General features: G+C 39.1%; 1 protein-coding gene across 1 annotated transcript in view; it reads left to right on the top strand.

Annotated features, from left to right (window-relative positions):
- The first annotated feature begins 6,666 nt into the window (after nt 1-6,666).
- Nucleotides 6,667-26,160, top strand: part of LOC149138866 (L-Aspartase-like family protein) — a 228,822-nt gene continuing 209,328 nt past the window's right edge. Inside the window, exons 1-2 of the mRNA XM_089447555.1 lie at nt 6,667-7,235; nt 15,493-15,756. Coding sequence (XP_089303681.1) covers nt 6,897-7,235; nt 15,493-15,756 — 603 coding nt within the window. The 5' untranslated portion in view covers nt 6,667-6,896. The remainder of the gene's footprint in view (nt 7,236-15,492; nt 15,757-26,160) is intronic.

Below are 26,160 nucleotides of genomic sequence, written 5' to 3'. Positions count from 1 at the left end.
ATAAATGGGATACAAGTGTTATTAAGATGATAATGATATACTTACTAAAATATCTTTTAAATGTTGGAGCCACAAGTATTTTTATTTGTGATAAGTGTTATGAATTGGGTCTAGTGGGGTCCTAGTTACTATTGGTTAATAATGTTTTAATTTTCATGACTCTTTTTTACAATGAACTTTACTCTCTTGTGGTATTTCTAAAACCAAAGTTTAAACAAGTTGTTAAAGGGATAGTTGAACAAAATATTTATTTTATGCAAGTATTAAATAATGGAGAAGCCATGAAGAGAGAGAAAACTTTAGTGAAGGCATGCCCAAGATTTGAGAACAATTATATAATTGATATTCATTTTTCATTCTGAATTTTTTAGTGGGTTGAACTGTCTTGCTAATAGTGAGGATAACTTGAAGAGTGCAAGGAAAGATAAAGTGCCACTAGTTTGTGGTGTTCTTCAAGGTTGTTCATTTCTTGATTTTTTTTTGCACTATTTTAAGTTTTGATTATATTCATTGCTAATTAGTGTACTTTTTTTGAGATTTGGTGATATTTTTCACATGTCTTGAAGTTGTTCAGGTCATATTTGTGATTCTTCTTTCTCTTTTCTCGTGGCACTTAGTCACCTTTGTTTAAATCATTGTAATGTCTTCTAATGACGACTTTGGTCATAATCCTTGTAGGAATTTGAATAGATAGTTTATCTTGTATATAGAATGATCCCATAATAAAATCATCATTGTTTTCTTTCTCTAATTGGCTTACTAGAAAGCTTATTATGAATTTATTATTGATGTTCCATTTTCATAATTTCCTTCAAACACTTCTAAAATTTATTTGGATTTTTTTTTCATGAGTTTTGTGTACTATTATTTTATGTTTTGTTCTTAAGGATATTATAGATAAAAGCATTTAAAAATAAATATAAGGTTTCGAGAATTTGGCATCTTGAAATTTAGGGGCAAATTTAAAGGCTATAAAGCCAGGGTTTAATATATTGCAATGTTAAATCCCTAGCTTAATGATATTTTACGTGTTTTTGTATGAATAATGAAAACTTCACCATCAGAAAACACATAGATCATGTGCTCTACTATGAGCACTAGTCCCCAAGTTGGAGTTAGATGTTACCCATCCACCTGTATGGGTATCCCTAGGAGAAAAATTTTCTTCTATAATGTAGTTTGCTAGCTATAAACCCTATGGTGATCCACAAATAATCAACCTCAAATAACACTCATCCACTCTTTGGTTAGTATTTTCTTTCATCTAGCTTTCTCATCTGATGAGGGTGGGTGATCTATTGTATGGTACATTAACCAGTTTTGTATCCAAGTGCCTTTGTTTAATGATTAATATAATTCTAAAATGGACCATAGGTTAAAGTGGATGATATATTGTTATTGGTTGCACATGTGGTCCCTTTCTTCATCTTAGTGGTTATCAATTGCTCCTAGTATAGTGTGGCCTTATTTAGGGAATTTCCTCCACGATCTAGGAGGGGCACAAATAGGAGGTTATGATGATGGTAGTAGTCCATGTTATCCATACTTAAAATTTAACATCATTCTCCTGCTTTTTTTTCTCCTACCTTTGTATTGGTTGTTGTTAGTGGCTTGCGTTGGTTCATTGTTGGTTTGTCCTATGAGAAAAAGGGTTTGTATATACCTAATGTTGATGAAACTATAAAAAATAAAGAGCATGAGATAAGGTTAAAGTGTAAAGGAATGGAAAGGGATGTAAAGCAAGTAAATCCAAATTAGAGCCTAAGCTCTACCCCCTCTTATATAGCCACTAGTCCCTAAGAGTGTCCATGCATATCATTTCTATCAAAGTTAAAGGAACTCTTTGTGAACATTTGAGCCCCTATGAAGTGATAAATCATTCATCATAAAAGGGGTTATATCATTGTTACATGATAGTCAATGAAGATTTTTAAACAATTTATCTAAAAGAAAAGAAAATGAAAGTATGGAGGCTTAGAAAAGAAAAGGCAATAAAGGTAACTCAAGCAATGTTAAGCAGTCCCTTTACAAAGGCGCTCATGGACAATGTTTTGGCATAACCTAGCATAAGGTTATGATTCCATTCATGAAGTACAACTCAATCCATAACCATCACATATTCCTATCTTTTGAAAGGTCCAGTCTAGGAATCATTTGTCACATACATGATCCCCTTATTCACCTATATGTTAGAAAATCAGAAAGGTGAAAAGATTCTCTTATGTTGATAACTACTTGTGATATTCTTGTAGTCTTATTAACTTTATTTAAATTCTTTTTTTTTTTTTTTATCTTCTTTTCATCAAGCAATCATAAAATTAAAACATGAAGATCAACGACACTAGATGTATGCACTCAGCCAAGGCTAAAACCCCTCTATAGAGGAAAACCCAACTCTTCCACTAGTAAAAAAAATTGAGATAAACCAAAATACCTTCCTCACTCCACCAAGTCATCCCTCAAACTGTCCTTCCAGACTCTAAAGATCAATTGCAACAATAATAAATCAATACTGCATCAAAGGCAGAATTTTGGCCCAGCTACTCCAGAATTTCAACCCTACTGCAGCCTTTCAACTTTGGCCCTCCTGCAGCTCCTTAATTTTGCACATGTGGATCACAAGAGAGATAAATTGGTTTCTAGACTTCATCGCTACCATTTCCTCTTCTTCGCTAGGGTTTTTCTCCTTCTTCCTTGAATTGCGCACCCTCTTTTGTTCTCCAGCAATTCAAGATCGAACTTGTTGTGAATGTGCTCCAAATGAGGTTGAGTTGCTACCTTTATATAGTGAAATTTGCCTCCTAATTAGGTCGACTTATCCAAGTTGAGGCTAAGTTGGTGGAGGGGACCTAAAAGACCTAATTTACATCAAATAAATTTCTTTCTTGATAGATAAAGCCCAAGAAGTGTCTTTTACATGATGACAAGGGCAAGGACTTTGACATAAACCCTAGAAGCCTACAATGGAGGTTTTGACCTAAAAATAATTGACCCAAGCATGAAACCTGTGCTTTATTAAGTCAATTTATTTTACAATAAAATTTATTTTTCTTTCTTTTGATAAATACATTACATCATGACTCAAATAAAATTATGAAGATCGACACTAGTTACATTTTTCAACACTATAGAGGTTACAGAGTACCCAAAATTTCCTTTTTCTTTTTACTAACTCAATGGTAAGTTTGGATACCACTTTGTAACATACCCATACTAAATTTATCCTAGCACACTTGCAAAAACTTGATTTTCATCTCTCATACATTTTGTCAAACACTTTACATGTAAATCTTTCTTCAAATACTTTGTATACAACCTATTAAGTAGTATTTTTCTTGCAAACACTTTGTATGAAATCGAATAGGTAGAATTGCTATAATTCCACTTGTAACATACTAACTTAAATATACCACTCGGACATGCAACCTTTGATTTTTGTCGTTGAGGTATTTTATCAAATAATTTGTATGCAAATTGTAATAAAACGCTTTTAACAAATTTATTCAAATGCTTTGCATACAAATAGGCTAGATAAGCTATAGCAGTACTATCATACAACAATAGTATCCCCATCTACAAAACAACATTTTCATTGGGGCATTTCATCAAATAGTTTGTATGCAATGTACCATTAAACCATTTAGGCATTTCTTCAAACGCTTTGCATGCACACTAATATAGATACTTCATCAGGGCATACCACCTAAATTATAGTAGTCCAAGTTTTGAAAAATGAACTGGATAATCAGTGAGAGATCCCCTCACTATGGTCCACATTTCAACCTCTAGAACCTCCCAGATGAAAATTTATAGCAGAAATATCAACATGACCTGTTTGATGCATGATTTAGGAGATTCCATGAAGCTTGTTTTTCTCTGCTCATATCTTGTAATACATCAAAACCCAATATCTGAAATTTGGACCAAATGATTAGTGGGATTTCCCCACACTATGATCCAAGATGCAACTTTTGGAACCTCCTAGAAGAAAAGTTATAGTAGAAATATCAACATGACCTAGTTGATTCATGATTTTAGGAGAATCCAATGAGGTTGGATTCCTTTAATCATATCTCTTAAAATATCATGACCTAAGATCTCAAAGTTGGACCAAAGAATTAAAGATATTTACCCTCATTAAGGTTTGAGATTTTGCTTATGGAACCTCCCAATAGAAAATCTATAGCAGAATGCCAATATGACCTATTTAAAGATGCATTTAGGAATCCAAACATCCTCTAATGATATTTCCTAAAATTTCATGGCCCAAGATTTCAAAATTGGATAAGAATAGCAATGGGATTTCCCGTCACTATGGTCCAATTTTTAGCTTCTGGAACCTCCTAGAAGAAAATTTATAACAGAAATTCTAGCATGACCTATTTAAAGAATAATTTAGGAAGCTTATTTCCTCAACTAGTGTTGATACAAAATTTAATACATATAAAAATCTACATACAAATAGTATAACAATTACAACCATGAAAATTTTGTTGAAGGGTAAATTCATGTACATATAAAAGTGTTGAAAGAGAAATTAAATAATCATGCATAAGAGGTACTTATCTTGAGCCAAATCTTTTGCAATATGGAATTGAAGTAACATGAGCCACTCTCCACCCAACTGTTGATGGTTTTGAACTAAGTGTCACTTTGGCACTACATCAACATCTTGAACTTCTAGGGGACTAAAGAGAAGTAATAGGAACGTTATCCCAGGGTTTATAACTGCACGATCAGCGGTTGAATCCATGCCAAGAGTGGCGCAACTCTACCCTCTTGCTTGTCAAAGGAGTCGCAGCTGGCAACCTAGACATATGAAAGAAAAATGAAAACATTAACTACATTAACCCTATGCAAGTGAATGGACTACAATACCCTCTATGCAAGAAAGATTAAATGGACCATCCCCCCTCCTACTTGAAATTTTGTAACAGCCCTGGTTAAAAATCCATGTAAAAAATATAAGACCACGGTCATGAGACACGTATTCCAAGCTTAATGGTGGGAAAAACATCCTAGTGGGTGTTCATTCAGTTTATTATGGCTAAAGGAAATTGGCGAAGGCAATGGCAAAGGTTTTGGAAAGGCATGATGCATTTATTTATGAAAATAAAGGAAATTATGAGAAAAGGAAGGTGAAAGGTCACGAGTTGCATGTGAGGAGGAAATTGAAGGAAAATAATGGAAAATGAAGAAAATATAGGCCTCATTGATAAAAAGGTTTCTGAGGATCAGTTGGTAAGCTTTTGATAGGTTTTGGTGGAGCTCTCTTCTATTCCCTCTCTCTCTCATACTCTTGGACACTTAGCGTTTTCTTGGAGCACTCTTGGAGGAGTGCGGTATACTTGGAGTCTTAGAGCAAGAAGGCAAAGGAAGAGCAGGAAATCACAAGAGGACATCGGGATCAGGGTCCATTGCCCCTCCTTGTTGTTTAAAAAACAAACTAACACAATACATTTTACAATGAAGATTTTGAACACATAGAGAAACTCAAATAAGAACCTTGGTGATTGAATGTTTTAGTTGATATCTTCACATGCACTCATTCACATCCTTTGGTTTTATGTGTTCTAAAGACTAGTTTTTTTTAAGCTAAAGTGGGATAATCTCTCAGGTTGAGTTGCTATGGTGATTCCCAAGGAGATATTTTGAGAATTGACCTGAACTATTGGAAGTAAACTCCCATCAATTTATCATTGAACCATATCATAAATGACACTCAAAAGCCTTGATTTACTACGTTGAGAAGAACCCTAGAGAAAGGGACGCATTGAATTTTTCCTTTACCAATATAAGAAACTTGGTTTACTATGTTGAAATGAGAACATCAAAAAGCAATGTGTAAAATCCACCTTACTAGTCCATGAACCTTGGTTTACCATGTTAAGAGAATTACAAAAAGGGATGTATCAAAATCCTCCTTGCTAGTCTAGAATTCCTAGTTTGTTGTGTTCAAAGGAGAACTACATAATAAAATGTGCCAAAGTCCACATTCCTTATACCAAAATGAGCATTGAAAGATACTTTACTAGGTTGCTTTGCATACATAAGTTAATGAGGTGCAATGACTAAACAAATTTGTAGCATTAGCATGTGCTAGACAATCCACCTTACTCATCATGGACTAGAGAGGTTGTGATGGAGTTGCCCACTAGGTTGAAGGGGAGTCCTTGCTACTTGCCAAAATGTACAATGAATTGGTTTGCATGAGTAACTTATAACAAGGGAGGGAGGGGGCTTGATAAATGATATTATGAAAATGATAATGAATTGAGATGATAATGGAAAAAATAACTTGATAGTAAATCGATTATCAATAACTTTACCAGAGAGAAAATTCTTGTAAAAAAAACTGCTAATTAAAAAGTAGTTAACCGAAACAACTCATCATCAACTAGTTACACTTACCCTCAACAACGTACACTTAAAATGATTACAAAAAGATACATTCATAATCAACGAACTCTTAAAATGAAAGTTATGAGAGCGTTGGCAATAGTCTACCACCTATAACTTATATATAGTCTTTCTCAAATATTACACTTGAAACTCAAATACACTTTAAACAAATATTAAGCATTTACTATGTCTCAATCATGGGTACCTTTATAAACTAATAACTTTCACTAATCAATCACAAACATGTCATTTTGAAGGTTCGAATTCAATTTGAAGAAAGTAGCAATGATAAACTTTCATCACAGTAACTCGCCTCTAAGACGCTGAAACTCCATAACCAGTTGAAAGATCTGTAATTTAATTTTAATTGCTAGAGTGTTTGTAAACTTGTCTTAAATCCACTTGGATAATAATTTTCTGTTTCATGTATTCGCAAAGTACTGCTATTAGTGTGTGCATGACTCTGTCTCCTCTGTGTTGAGAGAGCGCACAAAATGGAAACAATAGTCAGGCACAGTAAATTCATGACAGCGCCTCTTCCCTCCCCTGCTCCGTGTTTAAGAGCCATTCCCAAGGGCATTGTTGGCCTTAAGGTTAAGGAGCCTCTAAAAGGAAACAGCCCAAGTTACAGTTCCAGGATAACGTGTTCTGTCGATGCGATGGCAAAGGAGGCGGAGAAGCAGAAAAAGGAAGTGAAGCTGTGGGGAGGGCGTTTTCAAGATAGCGTTACAGATGCTGTTGAGAAGTTCAGCGAATCAGTCTCGTACGACAAGCGACTCTACAAGCAGGACATTAATGGTAGCAGAGCTCATGCTTCTATGCTTGCCCAACAGGTAACTTGCAGTTTTGCCTTCAGTGGTTCGATAAATTCCTTGTTCGTTCTCATATTGCAATGACCCTGGATATATTGCATTGTCAGAGAATGTGCTGCATGAAAATCGCGGTTATTACTATTCATTTGTTCTAAAACCCATTGGGGATTTGCAAAATGCACTCGTTCATGGTTGCTACATTGCATTTTCTTCTCAGGGAAGTTGATGTGTTCTAATGGCTAGTGGGGGTGGTTCGCCAGTGAGTCCAGTGGGGCTAGTTCCAGTAATTGTTTTTTTTAGTTTCAACAACTGGCAAAGCTTAGGGTAAAGATCATCTACATTCTCATGGTGGTTTGGGAGGTCTGCACAAGCTGTCAACTAATTTTTGATCCTCATGCCTCATAGGAGTTCCGGTGACCTTTTTAGGCATCCACATAATGCATTCCCAGCATGGGAGATCTGCTCCAGCAGTGAATGAATTGATCATCGTGGTTCATTCACTTGCAATTTCACTCATAGCAATTCTTTTGACTTGGGGTTTATTAAGCACCTGACATTCTCACCGTGGCTTGGGAGCTTTGCACCAGAGGCTGCTGTTTTCTTTGATCGTAACAGTCTACTCGATTACGCTTTTTCTCATAGAGGTCTTGGTGAGCTGGTGCTTATCAGGCATCCAGATTTTTACCATGGCTTCTGGAGGTTTGAGCTTTCTACTAGTGAAATTTGATTATTACAGTCTATCCGCTTGCAATTATGCTCATAGTATTTCCATTGCCGTAGTGCTTATCAGGGAACCATATTCTCCACTGGATTGGGAGGTCTGCATTGGCAGCTAATGAATTTATGATCATTATGTATATTTGATTGTAATTTTAATCATAGGGATCTCAATGACTGGATGTTTATCAGGTATTCACTTTCTTACTGTGATTGAGGAGGTCGACACTTGGTGGTAACGAATTTTTTGATCATCATGGTCTATTTGCTTATGTTTCAGTCATAGTGGTTCTGGTGACCCTGTGTTTATTAGGCCATCCACATTCTCACTGTGGCTTGGGAGGTCCATACTGGCTGCCAAAGATGATAATGGTCTTTCTGCTTACAATTTTGCTCGTAGTGGTCTTACGGATTGGGGGCACTCTTGAAATCACCTTGTCCAAAAGGATTGAAATGGTCATTTGAAAGAGTGGGGGTGAATGATGAAACCCCATTAGTTTGCCATTAACCCGTTTATGTGTTAGTTTTGGTAGCATTGGAAATGCTCTAGCCTTGCAAATTGGTGGAGATGCTAAGGCACATGAGTTCTAAAGAACCCAGAAACTGTTTGGTGAAATTCCACTCGGATTTTATTTAATTAAAATAATTAATATTTTTAATTGGGTTCCTAAGTCTAAACTTAGGGAAATTAAAATATTAATGAGTATTAATCAAAATATGGGTGAGAATGATCTAGAAAGTGGATCAAGTCATGTTTTAATCTTAGTCGTTGATTAGAGGCTTAATCTTGACCGTTGAAGACTCAACAAGAAAAATATAAAATGGAGGCTTGGGGTTCATTTGGAAATATACACAGAAAGAGAGAATTGATCTAGAGTTCGATTTCTGGGGCTAGGAAGTTGAGAAATTTGAACTCAGTAATTATTCTGCAATGGAGGGGGGCACTGAGAATTTGGGAGGACTTTCCAGGGAATACTGACAGAGAACATCCAATATTTTTTCTGTAAAGGATTGCTAGACGAGCATCTTAGATTTGTATTCAAATATTTCTCCTGCATAATAATAAACCCTCAGAACTACTGCACCGGTTTTCCCGCATTAGGTTTTTCTGGGGACTATTGTGTCCAAAAATAAGTGTGTCCTATGTATCTTGTTCTTTGCTCTGTTTTCTATTTCATGAGATCAAATATTTAATTAGTGTAGGTTGCAGAAGTAATTTGCTTCAGTATTCAGAAGAATAACTTGATGAATGTAATTTAAAAATCAAGTAGGTGAAGTAGATTCAGATTTGCTGCAGTAGGGGTTCCTTCGAGTCTAGGAATTTTCACATGGTATCAGAGCATTGATTTTGAAACAGGAAGAGCAAATCCAGTGCTGAGCAGTGAGGCCGAAAGCTACAGTTGGCAACAATTTGAATCCCCTTAAAGGGATTGCGCAGTCCTTGCCGAGAAGCAGATTCGAGGAAATCTCTCTTTGAGTGAGACAACAAAGAGGTACGATTTCTAGTTCGTGAGTTTGCGGAGAAGAGGGAGTGACGCAGAGCTTCAACACAGTGCTTGAAGGGCGTAGTTTGTGCCGGGGCAGAAATCCGTTGGAAAAGAACGAAGACACGTAGAAGGGGAATTTTCTCATCGGAGGAGAACTTTTCGCCAGAAAGTTCAAATTTCTTAATTGCTAAGCAGTTGAGCAGTGCTAAGCAGTGACTAGAGGAGTTAGTTCGACAGTTGGGTGAAATGGCATCACATGGGCTCAGAGATCAGGGCAGGTTGGAAGGAGCTTCCAACTATGTCATATGGAAGACGAAAATCTTCGCTGTTCTGGAGGAGTACCATCTTGAAGTCTACGTCAAAAGTGTTGTAGCTGTTCCTGCTGACAATGATCAAAGGAAGAAGTACAAGGCCGAGCAGCGGAATGCAAAGAGGTTCATTCTCGATGGAGTTCAAGATCACGTGGTCTCACACTTGCAGGGCAAGGATATAACTCGAGAGATATGGGAAGCCTTGTCTTCTCTGTATGAAGGCTCTTCCGAACAATGAAAGATGTATTTAGAGCAAAAGTTGCAGCGGACTTTGATGCAGAAAGGAGGGGGGTGAATCTCTATCTTCAACGACTTCAGGACACTAGAGACCAACTTGCTGCAGTGGGGTCCACTCCTCAACCAACCGCGATGGTGAGGATAGCCCTGAATGGAGTCTCGGATGAATGGCAAGTTTTCGTACAAAGCATATTGGGTAGAGAAAAACTACCTTCATGGGAGGAGATGTAGACGACTCTTCAACAGGAGTTGAGGAGGGACCTAGTGAAGGTCTAACCTCAGTGGTAGCAGTGGGAGTGGCACAAAGACAAAGGAGGAGGAGGAAAATGCAACTCTAGCATCGAAGGGATAGCAGAAGTCGAAGCGAAAGGAGGACATTTCGAAGGTGAAATGTTTCAGTTGTGGCTAGTTGGGCCACCATGCATCCCAGTGTCCTTTGAAGAAAAATGGCAAAGATGAGAAACATGATCCTAAGGCTGCTTCAACAAAGATTGACGATGATGAGTTTGCCATGAGTGCCGACGCATCTCCAGGAGGCAGATCGGGCGATATTGAGCTATAGTCAAGAGGACTACATGTGGGCAGGATCTTTGAGGAGTCCACCACCTGGATCAATTCCTTGCTACGGGAGCCCAAGATTCAGTAGTAGCAAGATAGAATTAGTGTCAGATGATGCAGTGGAGTATTGGAGGACAAATGCAGTGGCTTGGAACCAGAGACTGATCAGCGCAGAGCATGGTTGGCAGCAGTGTAGATGGCATAGTGCAGAAGTCAGCAACAACACAAAAGATTCAGAGGGTCAGCAACAATTAGTTTCCAACATTAATTGTATTATGTTGAACACAGTTAAGTTCAACTAATTATGGATGTTTTTCAGTTGCTTCTCTCAGCACCAGAGTTGCAGTACGGATGCAGTGTTAGCAGTGGTAGTGCTAACAACATAGTAGACGCAGTGTTTGAGAGGTAGATGTAGTGCAAATGCAGCAGTGGCAGTGGCAGTGTCATGGGTAGCAGTACAATAGCAACAACAATGCAAAAAGGAGGTGCTTCAGAAACATAGCAGCATGTAGGTGGACATTGTTGCTAGAGCACTTTCCTCGCTAAGAGGGAGTGTTAGTTTTTCGTAGCATCGGAAGTGTTGTAGCCTTGAAAGTTGGTGGAGAGGCTAAGACACATGAGTTCTTAAGAACCCAAAAACCATTTGGTGAAATTCCACCCGGATTGTATTTTATTAAAATAATTAATATTTTTAATGGGGTTCCTAAGTCTAAACTTAGGGAAATAAAAATATTAATGGGTATTAATCAAAATATGGGTGAGAATGATCTAGAAGGCAGATCAAGTCATGTTTTAATCTTAGCCGTTGATTAGAGACTTAATCTCGGTCATTGAAGACTCAAGAAGAAAAGTATAAAATGGAGGCTTGAGGTTCATTTGGAAATACACACAGAAAGAGAGAGTTGATCTAGAGTTTGATTTCTGGGGCTAGTAAGCTAAGAAATTCGAACTAAGTGTTCATTCTGCAGCAGAGGGGTAGTGAGAATCCGAGAGAAGGATTTTCCGGAGAATACTGACAGAGAGTGCTTGCAGAGAGGCTGCGTAGAAGCCGGGAGAGTTGACGCTGGGCCAGTTTGGGCCCACGTAGCCCAGACGTAGAGCAGAAAAACTGTCTGTCACGCAGAATCCAGAACTGCCGGGGAACAATCGCAACTACCAGAACAACTGGGATAGCTGACGCAGAGGGCAGAAGAGGTGACGCAGGGCTGACGGAGGGCCAATGCAAAAATAGCCGGGGTTAGCTAGTCTTGTGCAGGATCAACCGAAATTCTGCCCGGTGAAGTGAGGTAAAACTCACTCAGATTTTCCGCCAATATTTTCTCTGTAAAGGATTGTTAAATGAGCATCCTAGATTTGTATTCAAATATTTCTCCTGCATAATAATAAACCTTCAGAATTGCTGCACTGATTTTCCCACATTGGGTTTTTCCGGGGAGTATTGTGTTAAAAAATAAGTGTGTCCTATGTATCTTGTTCTTTGCTCTGTTTTCTGTTTCATGACATCAAATATTTAATTAGTGTAGGTTGCAGAAGTAATTTGCTTCAATGTTCAAAAGAATAACTTGATGAATGTAATTTAAAAATCAAGTAGGTGAAGTAGATTCAGATTTGCTGCAGTAGGGGTTCCTTCGAGTCTAGGAACTTTCACATTATGGACCCATCATAGAGGCCTAAAGGCCATGGGTTAACTACATTTTCTTGCTGGAGTAATTGGTCGATGCAAAGAAGTGTGGTTCTCAATTAGCTAAGGAATTTGCAAAGTGAAATTATTCTCATGACTCTCCAGAAGAACTCGGGGAAAGGAAATGAATGAAGAGATGAAATGGAGCCATTTAATGAACCTGAAATTATTTCTTGGGTGTATCAATTGCAAAACGTTTTCGAAGAACTTTCATTATTTCAGTTTTTAGTTTTAGATTGGGAAAATCCATTACATTCTTATTCATTATCAACAAAAAATCAAAGGCTATTATACCAGCACCTTATATACCTGAGGATTGTTTGATATGAGTTGAATTGCATTGAAGTGGCTTAAGATTCTTGTTAATCATTTTAGCTGTCAGGGCTTGAGATATATATGCTTATTTCATCAAAGTAGACAGGCATCTATGAAAAGCTAAAATTGCATATGATCATAGTGACATGGCTCAGACTTAGGAAAGACTCAAGAAAGCCAAAGAGTAAGAGTATAACTCAGACTTGGGAAAAATAGTCCTTAATATAGGCAAATATCTTTCTACTCTGTCAAAGGCCTAAAATGGTCAAACTTGGTATGGATACATAAGGAAATGGGAAATAAATTATACTTATACAAGGCCACTAGAACATTTAGAGCATTTTGGGAATTACATGTTGAAATTTAGTGCGTTCAACGCCATTTTACTGACAGTGGAGAACTTCCTAGGAGTCAGATTTGGAAATATAAAACTGCCGACTGGAGGCTTGGACATTGCTTTTGTTATTAAAAGCCTGTCTTTTGGTTATTTGTACTAACTCTGAGACTACATTTATTTCAGCATGGTTGTGAACCCAGTACATGATTTGGAACTGTTTCTGTGTATTGCAAGGGACATTACTTCTGATTCAGAACTGATGCTACGATGGCTTTTCATATACCGAGCCATCTTCATTATACTTTTATATACAAAAAAATTTCTTCTAACTTTACCATACTAAAGTGTATGTGGGATATCTATTCTAGCTGACAATTATTCCTCAAATAGGAATCATTGTATAATACTGTGGTTGTCATAAGGGACACAAATGGGACATATTTTATATTCTTTCTGATACTTTTGGAACATATATTGATATGCTGGATCGTGCATTATTATTTTTTTAATAGAAACAAAATTATATTAACTTTTAAAAAAAGTTACATACAATTCTGGAAGTAGGAAGCCCGAATTTCCTTATGGTGCTAAAGGCATCCTGGCTATAATGTACAGAACTTGGATAGCAGCCACTGGCATTCACAAACCAAAACATGTACAAGAACACCACCCTGGCTACACTTGATGCGTGAATAAAACTTACAGCAAGACAATACCAAGTGTTTCTGACAGAGTTAATATGACTTGCCTGATCTCAACACTTTGAATCTCTATAGTCATCTGACTGCTGAGAAAATATCCTTTGTTTCTGCTCAATGAATTTCCCTTAAACAAAGACGTCTGGACCATCATATCAAAAGAAGATGATGAACTCCACATGGTAACATCTCGTAAAACTGAAGAGCCTCTTTCTTTGGCAGTGCTACCCTTCTTTTCCTTTCTTTTCTTCACTTCAATCTATTTCTCCTGCAGCAGGGACTCATCAAGGAGATTTTTATTATCCTCCTAGTAAGCTGAAGGATCTTTGCCAGGCAGAGGCTGAACCTCCTTGGTCTATTCCAGAATTATTGTTGGATGTTGGAGCTAACTGCAATTTCCCATTCTCTTTATCTGAGGGATTCGAGCCAATTATATGATGATGCAATTCTTCACCATTCCACCAAGTGGACTTTCGTTTCTTCCTATTCTTGATTGGTGCCTTTGTAGGAGCAGCCTCAAAAACCTGTTTAGGACAAGAAGTGGTCAGGTGATCAGTCTCGAAACAGGATATTCACCAGAAATCAAAGTGTTTGTAGTCCAACATCAGATTCCAGACTACCCTATCAAGATCTAGAAGGATTTCCTCTGGAAGACTAGGGCCCAAATTCACCTCCACACAGATCCTTGTCAAGGTGAATAACTGTCTGGAAATACATTCTTGGGAGATTGAAATAAACTTTTGAGGGACACATCAGTTGCCTAAATGGAATCCTTATTCCGAAAACGCATAGGGAAGTTTGGAAGCCATACTCTAATGGGATTGGTTGCAAGATTGCATGAATAAACCAGCACTACTCCAAAACCAAGGACCCTCTTCTCTACCATTGGCTATAAAAAATTCACAATGAAAAAAGTTAAAAACCCTTTGCACAAGGATAAATTATATCACCCTCTATGGAAAGAGCTTACCCTCTATGGAAAGAGCTTCCTTGAGTTGGAAATCTAAGAATGGGGATCAACTAGTTTTGGTCAAAAACTGTCTGGTCTACAAATCAGCCCTCAGGAGCTGTAATAACTTTCATTGGTGTTAACCATCAGGGGGTTGAACTTGACAAAGAGAACCTTCTGACACTTTTCCACCAAGAGATCACTGCACACTGGGAGGGACTGCAGATGCTGAGAGCAATATCTCTGAAGGAAGGAGGGGACCCTGAGGCCATCAAGGGCAGTGCAGTTCTGGTCCCTGGCAAGGGGAATACACATCTTTCTGAGAAAGAGCAGGAACATCCCTCTGTGATCTTGAAAGAACTATCAGGCAGGATGGACCCCACCTCCTTCAAGAGATTCCAGGATGCTGGATCATGCATCTATACTGTGATGATAATTATTTTCTACACTTGTCTTTTTTCTTCTTTTAGCATTGATTTAGGAGTTGCTTTAACATTCCCACTTTGTATTTTCTTTGGATGTACTCTTTTAATCCCATTGACCTATGTTTGTGGGCATTAATAAATTATCTTTTCTTAATATAGACACTGCTTTCAGACACCATAGCTTGCAGCTGCCACAAAATCAATCACTGATTTATGAGTAGAGACAACTATATAGATGGAACTGTTAATGATAGTTTGTTGTTAATGCCAGTTGGTTGACAGTGTAGCAGACATACAATGGGAATGCTTACTCTCCTCCTTTAGCATAAATGTTGGTGCAATTGTTATCATTTTATGTCTTTTGTTTCTTTTGTGTGGATTTTTGTTATGAGAGAGATGTAGTTTGTTCTTCTTGTAAACCTTTGTGAGTCTTGTTTTTGGTAGTATACTCTACAATAATGCCTTGATGTAACCCCCATCGTTTGTAGTTATATTCGTTTTTAAATGAATATTTGAGGGATGCATTTTTTTGTTCAGACTTGTGATATGCCTTTTTGTCTCAGGGTCTTATAACTGCAGAAGATAGAGATATTATACTGAAAGGTCTAGCTGATATTGAGAGAAGTATTGAAAGTGGGGAGTTTATCTGGAGAGCTGACAGAGAAGATGTTCACATGAATATAGAAGCAGCTCTTACAGATTCGATTGGAGAGCCAGCGAAAAAGCTTCATACTGCAAGAAGTCGAAATGATCAAGTTTGCACTGATGTGCGTTTATGGTGTCGAGATGCCATTGGTCAAATTCTGAGATGCATAAGACGCCTTCAGGTTAGCTATATGAATGCTCTCTCTTTCCCCCTTTCAAATTGTAAAATATGCTTTCATTTAATTGGGAAAATCATATCATAGCAAAGTTTGGCTGCTTTGATGGCAACCCTGTAGATTTGGGTGCTGGAAAATTCTCACAGTGAGAGAAAACACTACAACCTGAACTGTATCATTATGACAGCTAAAGATTCACATGCTATAGTTTAGCGTTATCAAAACTGGACCAGAACTGGTTGAACTGGCAAGTCCAACTGTTTTGAGGCCCTAACCGCACTCGTGGCACAGAACTGGAAAAGGTCAGTTTGATACAGAACTGGCCGGTTCCATACAACCGAACTAAGGACACTCGAAATTCAAATTTAAGGAAAAAAATTATGAGTGGTACAGACATTCTCCCTTATCTTTCCTTTTCGTCCTTTTACTTAAATTTCTAACATTACCATTAATTGTTTCAGGATGTTTGAGAGTGGTTCCAAACCTCATTGGATTTTATATGGAGATAGTAGAATTGTAGATCCCACTCAAAATTCAGCAGACTTAATAATTTTCAGGATATCGGATTGGGGAATTGCAACATTTCCATTGGATTCTGTCATGTATGAGGGTTTGGAATTAGAATTTAATCAAGACCACCAAACCCTCTATGTACTTCAATGTTGGTAGCATTGATTGTTGAATTCCTTTGTCACGACCCTATTAAAAATGTATCCATCACTCAAACAAAATTTTGATTTGACATGTTAAGCTTTTTCTATCTTATTTTAACGCTTAGAGGGTGATATTGATTATGAGAATCCCAGTATAGATGATTTTGATGATATGTATAATGTAGGCATTTGTTTTAGCGTGATATTTTTGGGTCTCCAGAGGCCATCTAGAGCCTCCTTGATGTATTTTTTGTTCAAAGATGGATTGCACTCTTTGTTTTTTTGTAAGTTCGACATTGGTGAGTTTACATCATGGTCATGTCCAAGAATAACACCCTAATAGGGTGGGGAATTGAACCAACGACTTTAACATCTAGGAGTGCCTTAACAGTGCACCCAATCACTGTCTATCCAAGACCCTGTGGACATTGTGTTATTTTGGTTATATGCATCCTTGCTATATATATGAAAAGCTTTACATATTTGTGTATAATGGTTTGGATTTAAATGGATGCACATGAATATATACGATTTTTTTTTTCAAAATTTGTAAATTTATGTATTTTTGGTTGACTGCTTTTTTTTTTCTTTTTTGCTTTTGTTTTTTCCGGTTCCCATCCGTTGAAGGAAATGTAACTAGGCCAGGTCTTCATAAATGTAATTTTGATATTTGTATTTATTCAAGAAAAGAGAAATTATTTTATATGATTTGTCAATGAGTTTCTTGCTCATTGAAAATAGGTCAAGCACATTTTAAAGTGCTTCTAAAAAGTCAAAGTCAAAATGTAATTATGATGAGACCCTTTGAGGGCATGTTACATCATATATGTCAACATACAAGGTCATGGGAACACCTCCAAGCATAGTCAAATCCTCTCCTAGCATCAACGAAGCCTCCAAGCAGCAAAATAATGAATAAAAGATGAATTACAGCGAAACTGTCAAGTTGGCTTGAAGAGGAGGGACAAACCTCTATTTATAGAGGCTGTCCACTCCTCAAAAGCATAACGAATTCACTTTGAAATCTGCAAGCAAGGAAAGAAGACTAGAAGGATGAAAAGCCAAGGAAACAGGTCTACAAGAGCAGCGAGATAAGGAGGCAGAACAACGAAGGTGAAAAGACAGTTTCTAGGGCATCAACAGCCACACGTGCGAGGAAGAAAGGATCTGCCTGCGGTCAAGTACAACAGGAAATCACAATAACAAGTATCTCTGTTTTGGGCTAATAAACAAGGCCTATAAGGCCTCCCCATCCAGCGAGGAAGGAAGGAAAAGATAGCGAGGATAAAGAGGATTGTTTTAGGGTTTCTGTCCACACGTGTGAAGACTTCAGCAAGTAAACCTTTACGGATTTGACAACAGTTGAAGGCAGCAACATGATAAGCCTCATTCAGATGAGCATTTAGGTCTACAAAGTATCCAAAGAAAAGCGAAGAAGGTTCTCTCTATAACGAAGTAAAGAAGCCCTAATGTTCTAGGGTTTCCTAACTTAGACAAGCAGCAGAAGAAGGATGAAGTGCTAAGGAGCAAAGTGCCAGAAGACAGAGGTCCATGTGCCGGAAGCTATAGTGCAGAAAGAGGAAGGATTTGACTTATGCTTGGAGGATATCCTAGTCAAGGGTCTAGGGTTTGGCAGTTGTTCAAATAAGAAGCTTCAATAAGAGAAAACTTACCAAGGGTTTTCCTCTCAAGAGTGGAGAGGTTTTGTCCCTGGCAGAGAGCCAAACTTTGTGTTCTTGTTATTTTTTTTTTGGTAGCAGTTTGATGAAGTACACACATATGCTCTAATAATAAGGAGAAAAAGAATAAGCTAACAAGAAAAGTAAAAAGACTCCACAAATTGTTATCAAATAATTGAGAATCACGCTACACTACTTTGCCCTAGATTCTTCAACATGGTATCAGGGCTAAGGTGACACATCAAGGAAAGGGCAACTCAAGAACACTCATCAAGGAGAAGCATCTACAAAGTTGAAGCATCAAGCCTACAAGTCTCAATCACTCCAAGGACAAGAAGGGTCTACAATCCATCATCCATCAAGGAGGTCTACAAAGCTAGAAAAAGAGCCTTACATAAAGGCACATACAAAGAAGAGCAGATTGAAGCAGGACCTGCATCAAGCTACAAGTCTTCAAGAAAATCTCATCATCAACCAAGTCCACTTGGAGAAGGCAACTTGAAGAACATCAAGATCCAGGGAAGACAAGCCATCAAATCTTCAAGGAGGAAGCAAATCCATTACATCTCAAAATATATCAAGTAAGTACATGCTCCCTTCTGAATATACATCAATGTCTTTTTGCAAGGAAAATAATAAATTGATAGGTACCAATAACTTTCTTGCATGGAAGAAGAGGACTGATCTACTACTCCAGGAGAATGAACTCCTAGAGCATGTCAAAAGGAATACCACTATCCCTGCTAAGGAACAGACTCAAGCCTTACTCCCATTCCCTATGTCTCCAAGTTTGAGACATCAAAAGAAATTTATGATAAGCTAGTAGAGCTATTCTCGGTATCCAGCACCGGAGAAGTAATATCTCTGAGGAATGAATTGTACAAGATGAAGATAACAAATGAAGGAATAGCTCCCTACTTCATGAAAATCTTTGAAATGAGAGATCAACTTCAAGGGCTTGGGGAAGTCATGTCTGACAGAGAGATGACGATTGTAGTACTCAATGCTCTACCTGAGGAGTGGGGAAACTTGACATCTAGCATATATGACAAGAAGGAAGTAACCACTCTCAGTGAAATGTGGTCCCTATGCAGAACAAAGGAAACCAGACTTAGGGCAAAAGAAGATGTGGGATCAAAGGAGAAAGCATTTGCTACCATGGCCAAAAGAAAGGGTAAATTTGGCAAGTTTGGTCCACGAAGAACAAACAACAAAGACATGTCCAAAATCCAATGTTTTGGATGCCAAGAATATGGACACTACAAAAGGAATTGTCCTAAGCTTAAGAAGGACAACAACAACAAAAGGAAGAGGGAAGAAGCTCACATAACTCAAGAGATGAAAGAAGAAGGAAAGAAGCAAAAGAAGGAAGATCCTCTGGATCTCTACTATGACTAGGTCAAACTCTTTACTTCTAGACTTCTTTCAAAGTTTTGAGTAGGATAGGAGCATGTAGGAATAAATTAAAATTGCATGGCTAGAAGCATCCTCTAGAATCTAGCAACATGATATACATAGAGTTCTAGATACTCATGTAGATGTAGCATTTATGATAAGAACAAAAATGCATAAGTAGAAATATCTTCTAGAATATAGGAGCATGGCAGATATAGCTCAAGATATTCATGTAGAAGAAGCATACCTCATACATGATGAAAGAAAATTGATCATGATAATATTCTTAGAAGACCTACATCATCAAAAGAAAGGAAACGTTTGCAAGGCAAAGATCTTTAAGATCCTATGTTGGAATCTTCAAAAGAAGGTTCATGGACCAAAGCAAATGTCTCATTGGGAATCCCATTCATGGGTTTCAAGAAAAGAATGATATGCAGGAAAGCTAAGATGAAGCAAGAAGGGCCACACCAAAGGATGATCAAAGGAGAATCAAGATGAGTTAAAATTGGAAACTAGGGCCAAACTCCATGTGGGTCATCTTATTTATGGCAGCTGATATTTTTCTTGGATCCCTCTCATCGAGAGGTGTAGGATTGATCTAAAGATCATCCGATTTCGATAAGTATTCATGGAGTTATGAATTTATTTGCGTTATAAGACAATTCGTCAAGGTCGGCCAGCAACCAAATAAACCCCACATGTGCTCAACGTTTTAGTATAAATAGAGGTGGCCTTCAAGTCATTTCAACACACTTGGGATCTCTTCCTCTCTCTACTTGTCTTTGGGTTTTAGTAGGAGGAGAGATCCTAAGGAATAACGTTGCCCTGATCCAGAGGGTAGAAAGCTGGAACTGCCAGAAAAGCCGGAACTGCCGGAAAAGCCGGAACTGCCGGAAAAGCCGGAAATGCCGGAAAAGCCGTAACTGCTAGAAAAGCCGGAACTGTTGGAAAAGCCAAAACTGTTGGAAAAGACGGAACTGTTGGAAAAGCCGGAGAAGTCGGAAAAGTCGGAACTGCCGGAAAAGCCGGAAAAAGCAGAAAAACCGGAAATGTTAGAATTGCTTGAAAAGCCGGAACTACTGGGACTGCCGGAACTGCTGGGAACAACCGGCACTGCCGGGAACAACCGGAATTGCCGGGAACTGTCGAATTAGCTGGAGCATCTGTTAGGGACAACTAACTAACATTGGGATAGTTGTATGGTACTTGGCAGCAAATACACCAAGCGTGCAATGTTACAACGAGCATGCAAGGGACAACTAGCATGCAACAACAAGCATGCTAGGGACAACATGCAAGCAAGGGACAACAAGCAAACAAGGTGCAACCAACACATAGGTCAGGATGGCAACATGGTGCAGCAATGGCACATAATGCAGTACAGTGATGGGTACAGTCATGATTAATGAAGCATGATGAGATGCAGCATAGTGATGATGGGTGTAGCATGGTGCAGTGCGGTGAGGTGCAGCATGATGACGAAATGCAGCACAACGATAGGTGAAGGAGTCACCTTGGAGAATTAGTTGAAGCAACATGTATTCAACTGATCTCATGTATCATCTTCTTAGAGATGATCTATGCTCTTATCTAGATAAGTCAAAGTGTTGACTTTTGTTGTAAACGTACTATCTCTCTCTCTCTCTGCTGAACTATTGAAGAACATATAAGAAGAATTGATCAAGGGTTTCCCCACATTGGGGTTTGTCCCTGGCTAGCGCCACATCTTGTGTCCTCTTGTCTTGGCTTGTCTTCTGCGATTTATGTTTATGTTCTATCTGCAGTTTACTTTAATGCTGATGTGATTGCTAATCTGGAAAAGATATGGAGCTAACTGTGAAAATTGAAATAAATTGCTCTAAGCATAGAACATACCTAAAATTAACATGGTATCAGAGCTGAGGTGAAGACAATGCCCAAGCAAGAGTGAAAGAGCAATCACTGAAGATAGTTGGGAAAGGAAAAAAGGATCAGTGGATTCCTCATCCCTCTTTAAATTCAGCAAGGGTGAAGTCGAAGCAGAGAATATTATCAGAATGGCGCAACGAATTATGGCCTACCTAAAGATCACTTCATTGGAAGACCAGATCTAAGGGTGGAAGGAAAGGTAGATAACTAGTTCAGCCATTATGCGAAGGAGTGTCCGAATGGAAGGGACACATCACTTGATGATGATAACAATCATTCCAGGGACATCTTCAATGAACAAAGGAATGACAGGTAATGCAGGTCATCAAGGAAATCGCTGACTCTTCATAGAAAGCGAGGAATCCCAGGTATGAAGAATCAAATGTTGTTTTTGATAAGATAAAGAAGCGTTATCTTGTATTGGCCCTCTCCTTCAGATTCTTTGGGAATCTGGCTTATAGATTGTAGTGCTTCAAGGCACTTCATTGGATAGATGGGTGCACTCTCTAATTTGGTAGAGATGGAAACAATCGTGGGATTATACTTGGAGCCGATGCCACCTATCCCGGAAAGGGTGTAGGGAATGTTAACTCTCAATTGAATAAGGGTAACTCGATTCATTTACAGAATCTCTTTTATGTACCTGATCGCAAGAAGAACCTGGTGTCCATCTCGGAAATGGAAGTCAAAGGTTTCAGGGTGGCATTTATCAATGGAAAGGTACGTGTTAAAAAGTATAATTTTCAAAGATGCTTTTTCTCATGGTTTCGGGGTTGGCAATTTGTATCAAGTTGCAGGATGGTCCATTGGGGATCATGTCAATTGACATATCGCATCTATAACACCGGAGGTCTACCTATGGGGCCCTACCTGATGTGAGTCAAATGGTGATAGGGATGTCTGAATTCAAGTAGAGCATGAAGGTACATGTCTGAGATGTACCGAAGGAAAATCTTATAAGGGGACCATTCCCCTCATGCAGTAGGTCCACAGGTTTGGAACAACCTGAGGAGTTTGAGATTCATGATCGGGAATCTCATGTATACAGGTGGAAGAAAGCCCTCTATGGCTTGAAGCAAAACACCCCGGGCGTAGTATGAGAGGATTGATAGCTGTTTGATGAAGCTGAGATTCACTAGGAGTGAAACCGATCCAAACCATTACCCGAAGGTTGTGGATGATAGACCTCTCATACCGGCACCTTATGAGGACGACCTATTTCTGACAAGTGCAGACCCTCTCATTTGCAGAAGTAAGAGGGAGTTGGATTTCGGATGTGGAATGATAAACTGCAAGCCTGTGACTACCTCGAGGATCTTAACTTTCAGAAGTTATATGGTAGTGATGTCAGACTAGATTTGGGAAATGCCTTTGAGTTTCATAAACTCATTCACGTTGATGTTCTTGGTGAACTTCCGTCCGGACATATGTTTTGCAGTTAGCATGGTGAGCTCATATTTGGTTGAGTCTCACTGGATTGGTGCCAAGAATCTTCTGAGATATCTTCGGGGCACAATCTCTCATGGATTGAGATACACTGCCGGAAAAATGAAACTGCATGATTATTCGAATGCTGACTGGGCAGGATCACTAGAGCACTTCTCAGTGTTGGTTTTCTTTGGATTCTGTTTCGATATCATGTATGAGTAGGAAGCAGAAGTCGGTTGCTATAAGCATCGCCGAGACCGAATACATAGCTATGAGTATGATCTCGTGTGAAGCTGCATGGTTGCAGAAGCTCTTAAGTGAGTTGTTTGTACACATGATGAATACCACTATGATTCTCTGTGACAACCAGAGGGGGGATTCGATTATTGAGGAATCCCGTATTTGATGATTGCTCTAGCAGATAGACATCAGATACTGCCTTATATGCGATATGGTAAGTCGATGAGCAAGGAGGCTCCATCGCATTGAGACTGATGTACATGTTGCAAACATTTTGTCAAAGCCCCAGGGAAAGGTCAAATCTGTGACTTTCCTGAACGACTTGGAGTCGTTGAGAGACCTTCTTATAAGGGTCTTGCATGTTGCATGCATTGAGCTCTGGGAGCTCTGGGGGGCTTGGGGTACTTACTGGAGCAACATACGATCACAGGGCGACTCACTCTCCCCTGGTGGTGCACTATGGAACATGATGATTAGTTCTATTGTGGGTTGGGATGATTAGTTCTCTCGTGGCAACTGTGGAACAAGATGATTAGTTCTCCTGTGGGCCAGGATGATTTGTTCTCCATGGCGACTATGGAACAAGATGATTAGTTCTCCTGTGGGCTCGGGCCCGGATGATTTGTTCTCTGTGGCGACTGTGGAACAAGATGATTAGTTCTCCTGTGGGCCAGGATGATTAGTTCTCCGTGGCATCCACTAACAGGATGATTCGTTCTCCTGTGGACAGGATGATTAGTTCTCCTGTCGAGGCATCCTACCCATGCAGTCTGGGACTCATGGGAAGTACCTCTCATCTGATCAATGAGCAGGGAAATGAGGATAGGGACCATAGTAGTACTATCGATGGACGCATCACTGTATCTACCATACTCCCTATGCTAGGATGACCTCCATTGATCTGGGATCAGTATGAGTGGTTTGAGACACTCTCTTGTGACATTGATCTAGGATCAATGAAACTGATCTGGGATCAGTATGAGTGGTTTGAGACACTCTCTTATGATATTGATCTGGGATCAATATGAGTGGTTTGAGACAATCTCTTGTGATATTGATCTGGGATCAATAAAATTGACTTCGGGTCAGTAAGACTGATGTGACACACTCTCTTAAGATGAAACTGACTTCGGGTCAGTAGAGAATGGTATGAGACATTCTCGATCAATTCTTCTTCTTCATGGTTCAGCAGAGTAGAGCAAAGCAGAGCAGAGTAGAGCTCAGCAGATCAAAGTAGAGCAGAGCATAGCAGAGCTCAGCAGATCAAAGCCGAGCAGACCTCAGTAGATCAAAGCAGAGCAGAGAAGAGTAGAGCTCAGCAAAGCAGATCAGAGCTCAGCAAAGCAGATCAGAGCAGAGCAGAGTAGTGCAGGGCACTGATGGCAGAGATAGTACAGTCAGACATATGGATCAACGGATGGAGTTCTCCCTAGTTGAGAGGGAGTGTTAAAATTGGCAACTAGGGCCAAACTCCATGTGGGTCATCTTATTTATGGTAGCTGATATTTTTCTTGGATCCCTCTCATTGAGAGGTGTAGGAGTCGTCTAAAGATCATCCGATTTTGATAAGTATTCATGGAGTTATGAATTTATTTGTGTTATAAGACAATTCGTCAAGGTTGGCCAACAACCAAATAAACCCCACATGTGCTCAACGTTTTAGTATAAATAGAGGTGGCCTTCAAGTCATTTCAACACACTTGGGATCTCTTCCTCTCTCTACTTGTCTTTGGGTTTTAGTAGGAGGAGAGATCCTAAGGAATAACGTTGCACTGATCCAGAGGGTAGAAAGCCGAAACTGCAGGAAAAGCTGGAAAAGTCGGAATTGCCGGAAAACCCAGAACTGCCGGAAAAGACGGAACTGCCGGAAAAGCTGGAAAAGCCGGAAAAGCCGGAGAAGCCGGAAATGTCGGAACTACAGGAACTGTCGAAACTGTCGGGACTGCTGGAACTGCCAGGACTGTCGGAACAGCGGGGAACAACCGGAACTGTCGGGAACAGCCGGAATTGCCAAAACAGCCGGAGCATCTGTCTCCGAAGGAGAGCAACATGCAAGGGACAACTAACTAACATTGGGACAATTGTATGGTACTTAGCAATGAATACACCAAGCATGCAATGTTATGGCTAGCATGCAAGGGACAACTAGCATGCAACAAGCATGCTAAGGACAACAAGCATGTTAGGGACAACAAGCAAGCAAGGGACAACAATAGGTCAGGATGACAACATGGTGCAACCAACATATAGGTCAGGATGGCAACATGGTGCAGCAATGGTACATAATGCAGTACAGTGATGGGTATAGTCATGATTAATGAAGCGTGATGAGATGCAGCATAGTGATGATGGGTGCAGCATGGTGCAGCGTGGTGAGGTGCCGCATGATGACGAAATGTAGCACAACGATAGGTGAAGGAGTCACCTTGGAGAATTAGTTGAAGCAGCATGTCTTCAACTGATCTCTTGTATCATCTTCTTAGAGATGATCTATGCTCTTATCTAGATAAGTCAAAGTGTTGATTTCTGTTGTAAACGTACTATCTCTCTCTCTCTCTCTGCTGAACTATTGTAGAACATATAAGAAGAATTGATCAAGGGTTTCCCACATTGGGTTTTGTCCCTAGCTAGCGCCACATCTTGTGTCCTCTTGTCTTGGCTTGTCTTCTGCGATTTATGTTTATGTTCTATCTGCAATTTACTTTAATGCTGATGTGATTGCTAATCTAGAAAAGGTATGGAGCTAACTGTGAAAATTGAAATAAAATGCTCTAAGCATAGAACATACCTAAAATTAATAGGTATGTATGCATTAAAGTTTAATCATGTTATCATTTCTATATTATTGAGTCATGGGTATAGTTCTATAACATGATCAAGCATGAAAGAATCTCTTTCACCAAGAACATGCTCAAAGGCATGTACCACGATGCAATGAAGGTCAACAAAAGAATATGCTCACATAAGGAACATAAGATCGCTGACAAGTCCAAAAAGCGAACAATGAAGGAATGCTCTCACAAGAAGCATTAGATGGTTGACCTATCTATCTGAGAAGAAGCAAATGAAGAAAGAGATCAAGCATGTGAAGAACACCATGATCA

This window comes from Pinus tabuliformis, chromosome X (assembly GCF_031772625.1).
Source record: "Pinus tabuliformis cultivar Carrire ecotype Pingquan chromosome X, CPIR1, whole genome shotgun sequence".
NCBI lineage: Eukaryota > Viridiplantae > Streptophyta > Pinopsida > Pinales > Pinaceae > Pinus > Pinus tabuliformis.
This window is presented reverse-complemented; position numbering and strand designations above follow the sequence as displayed.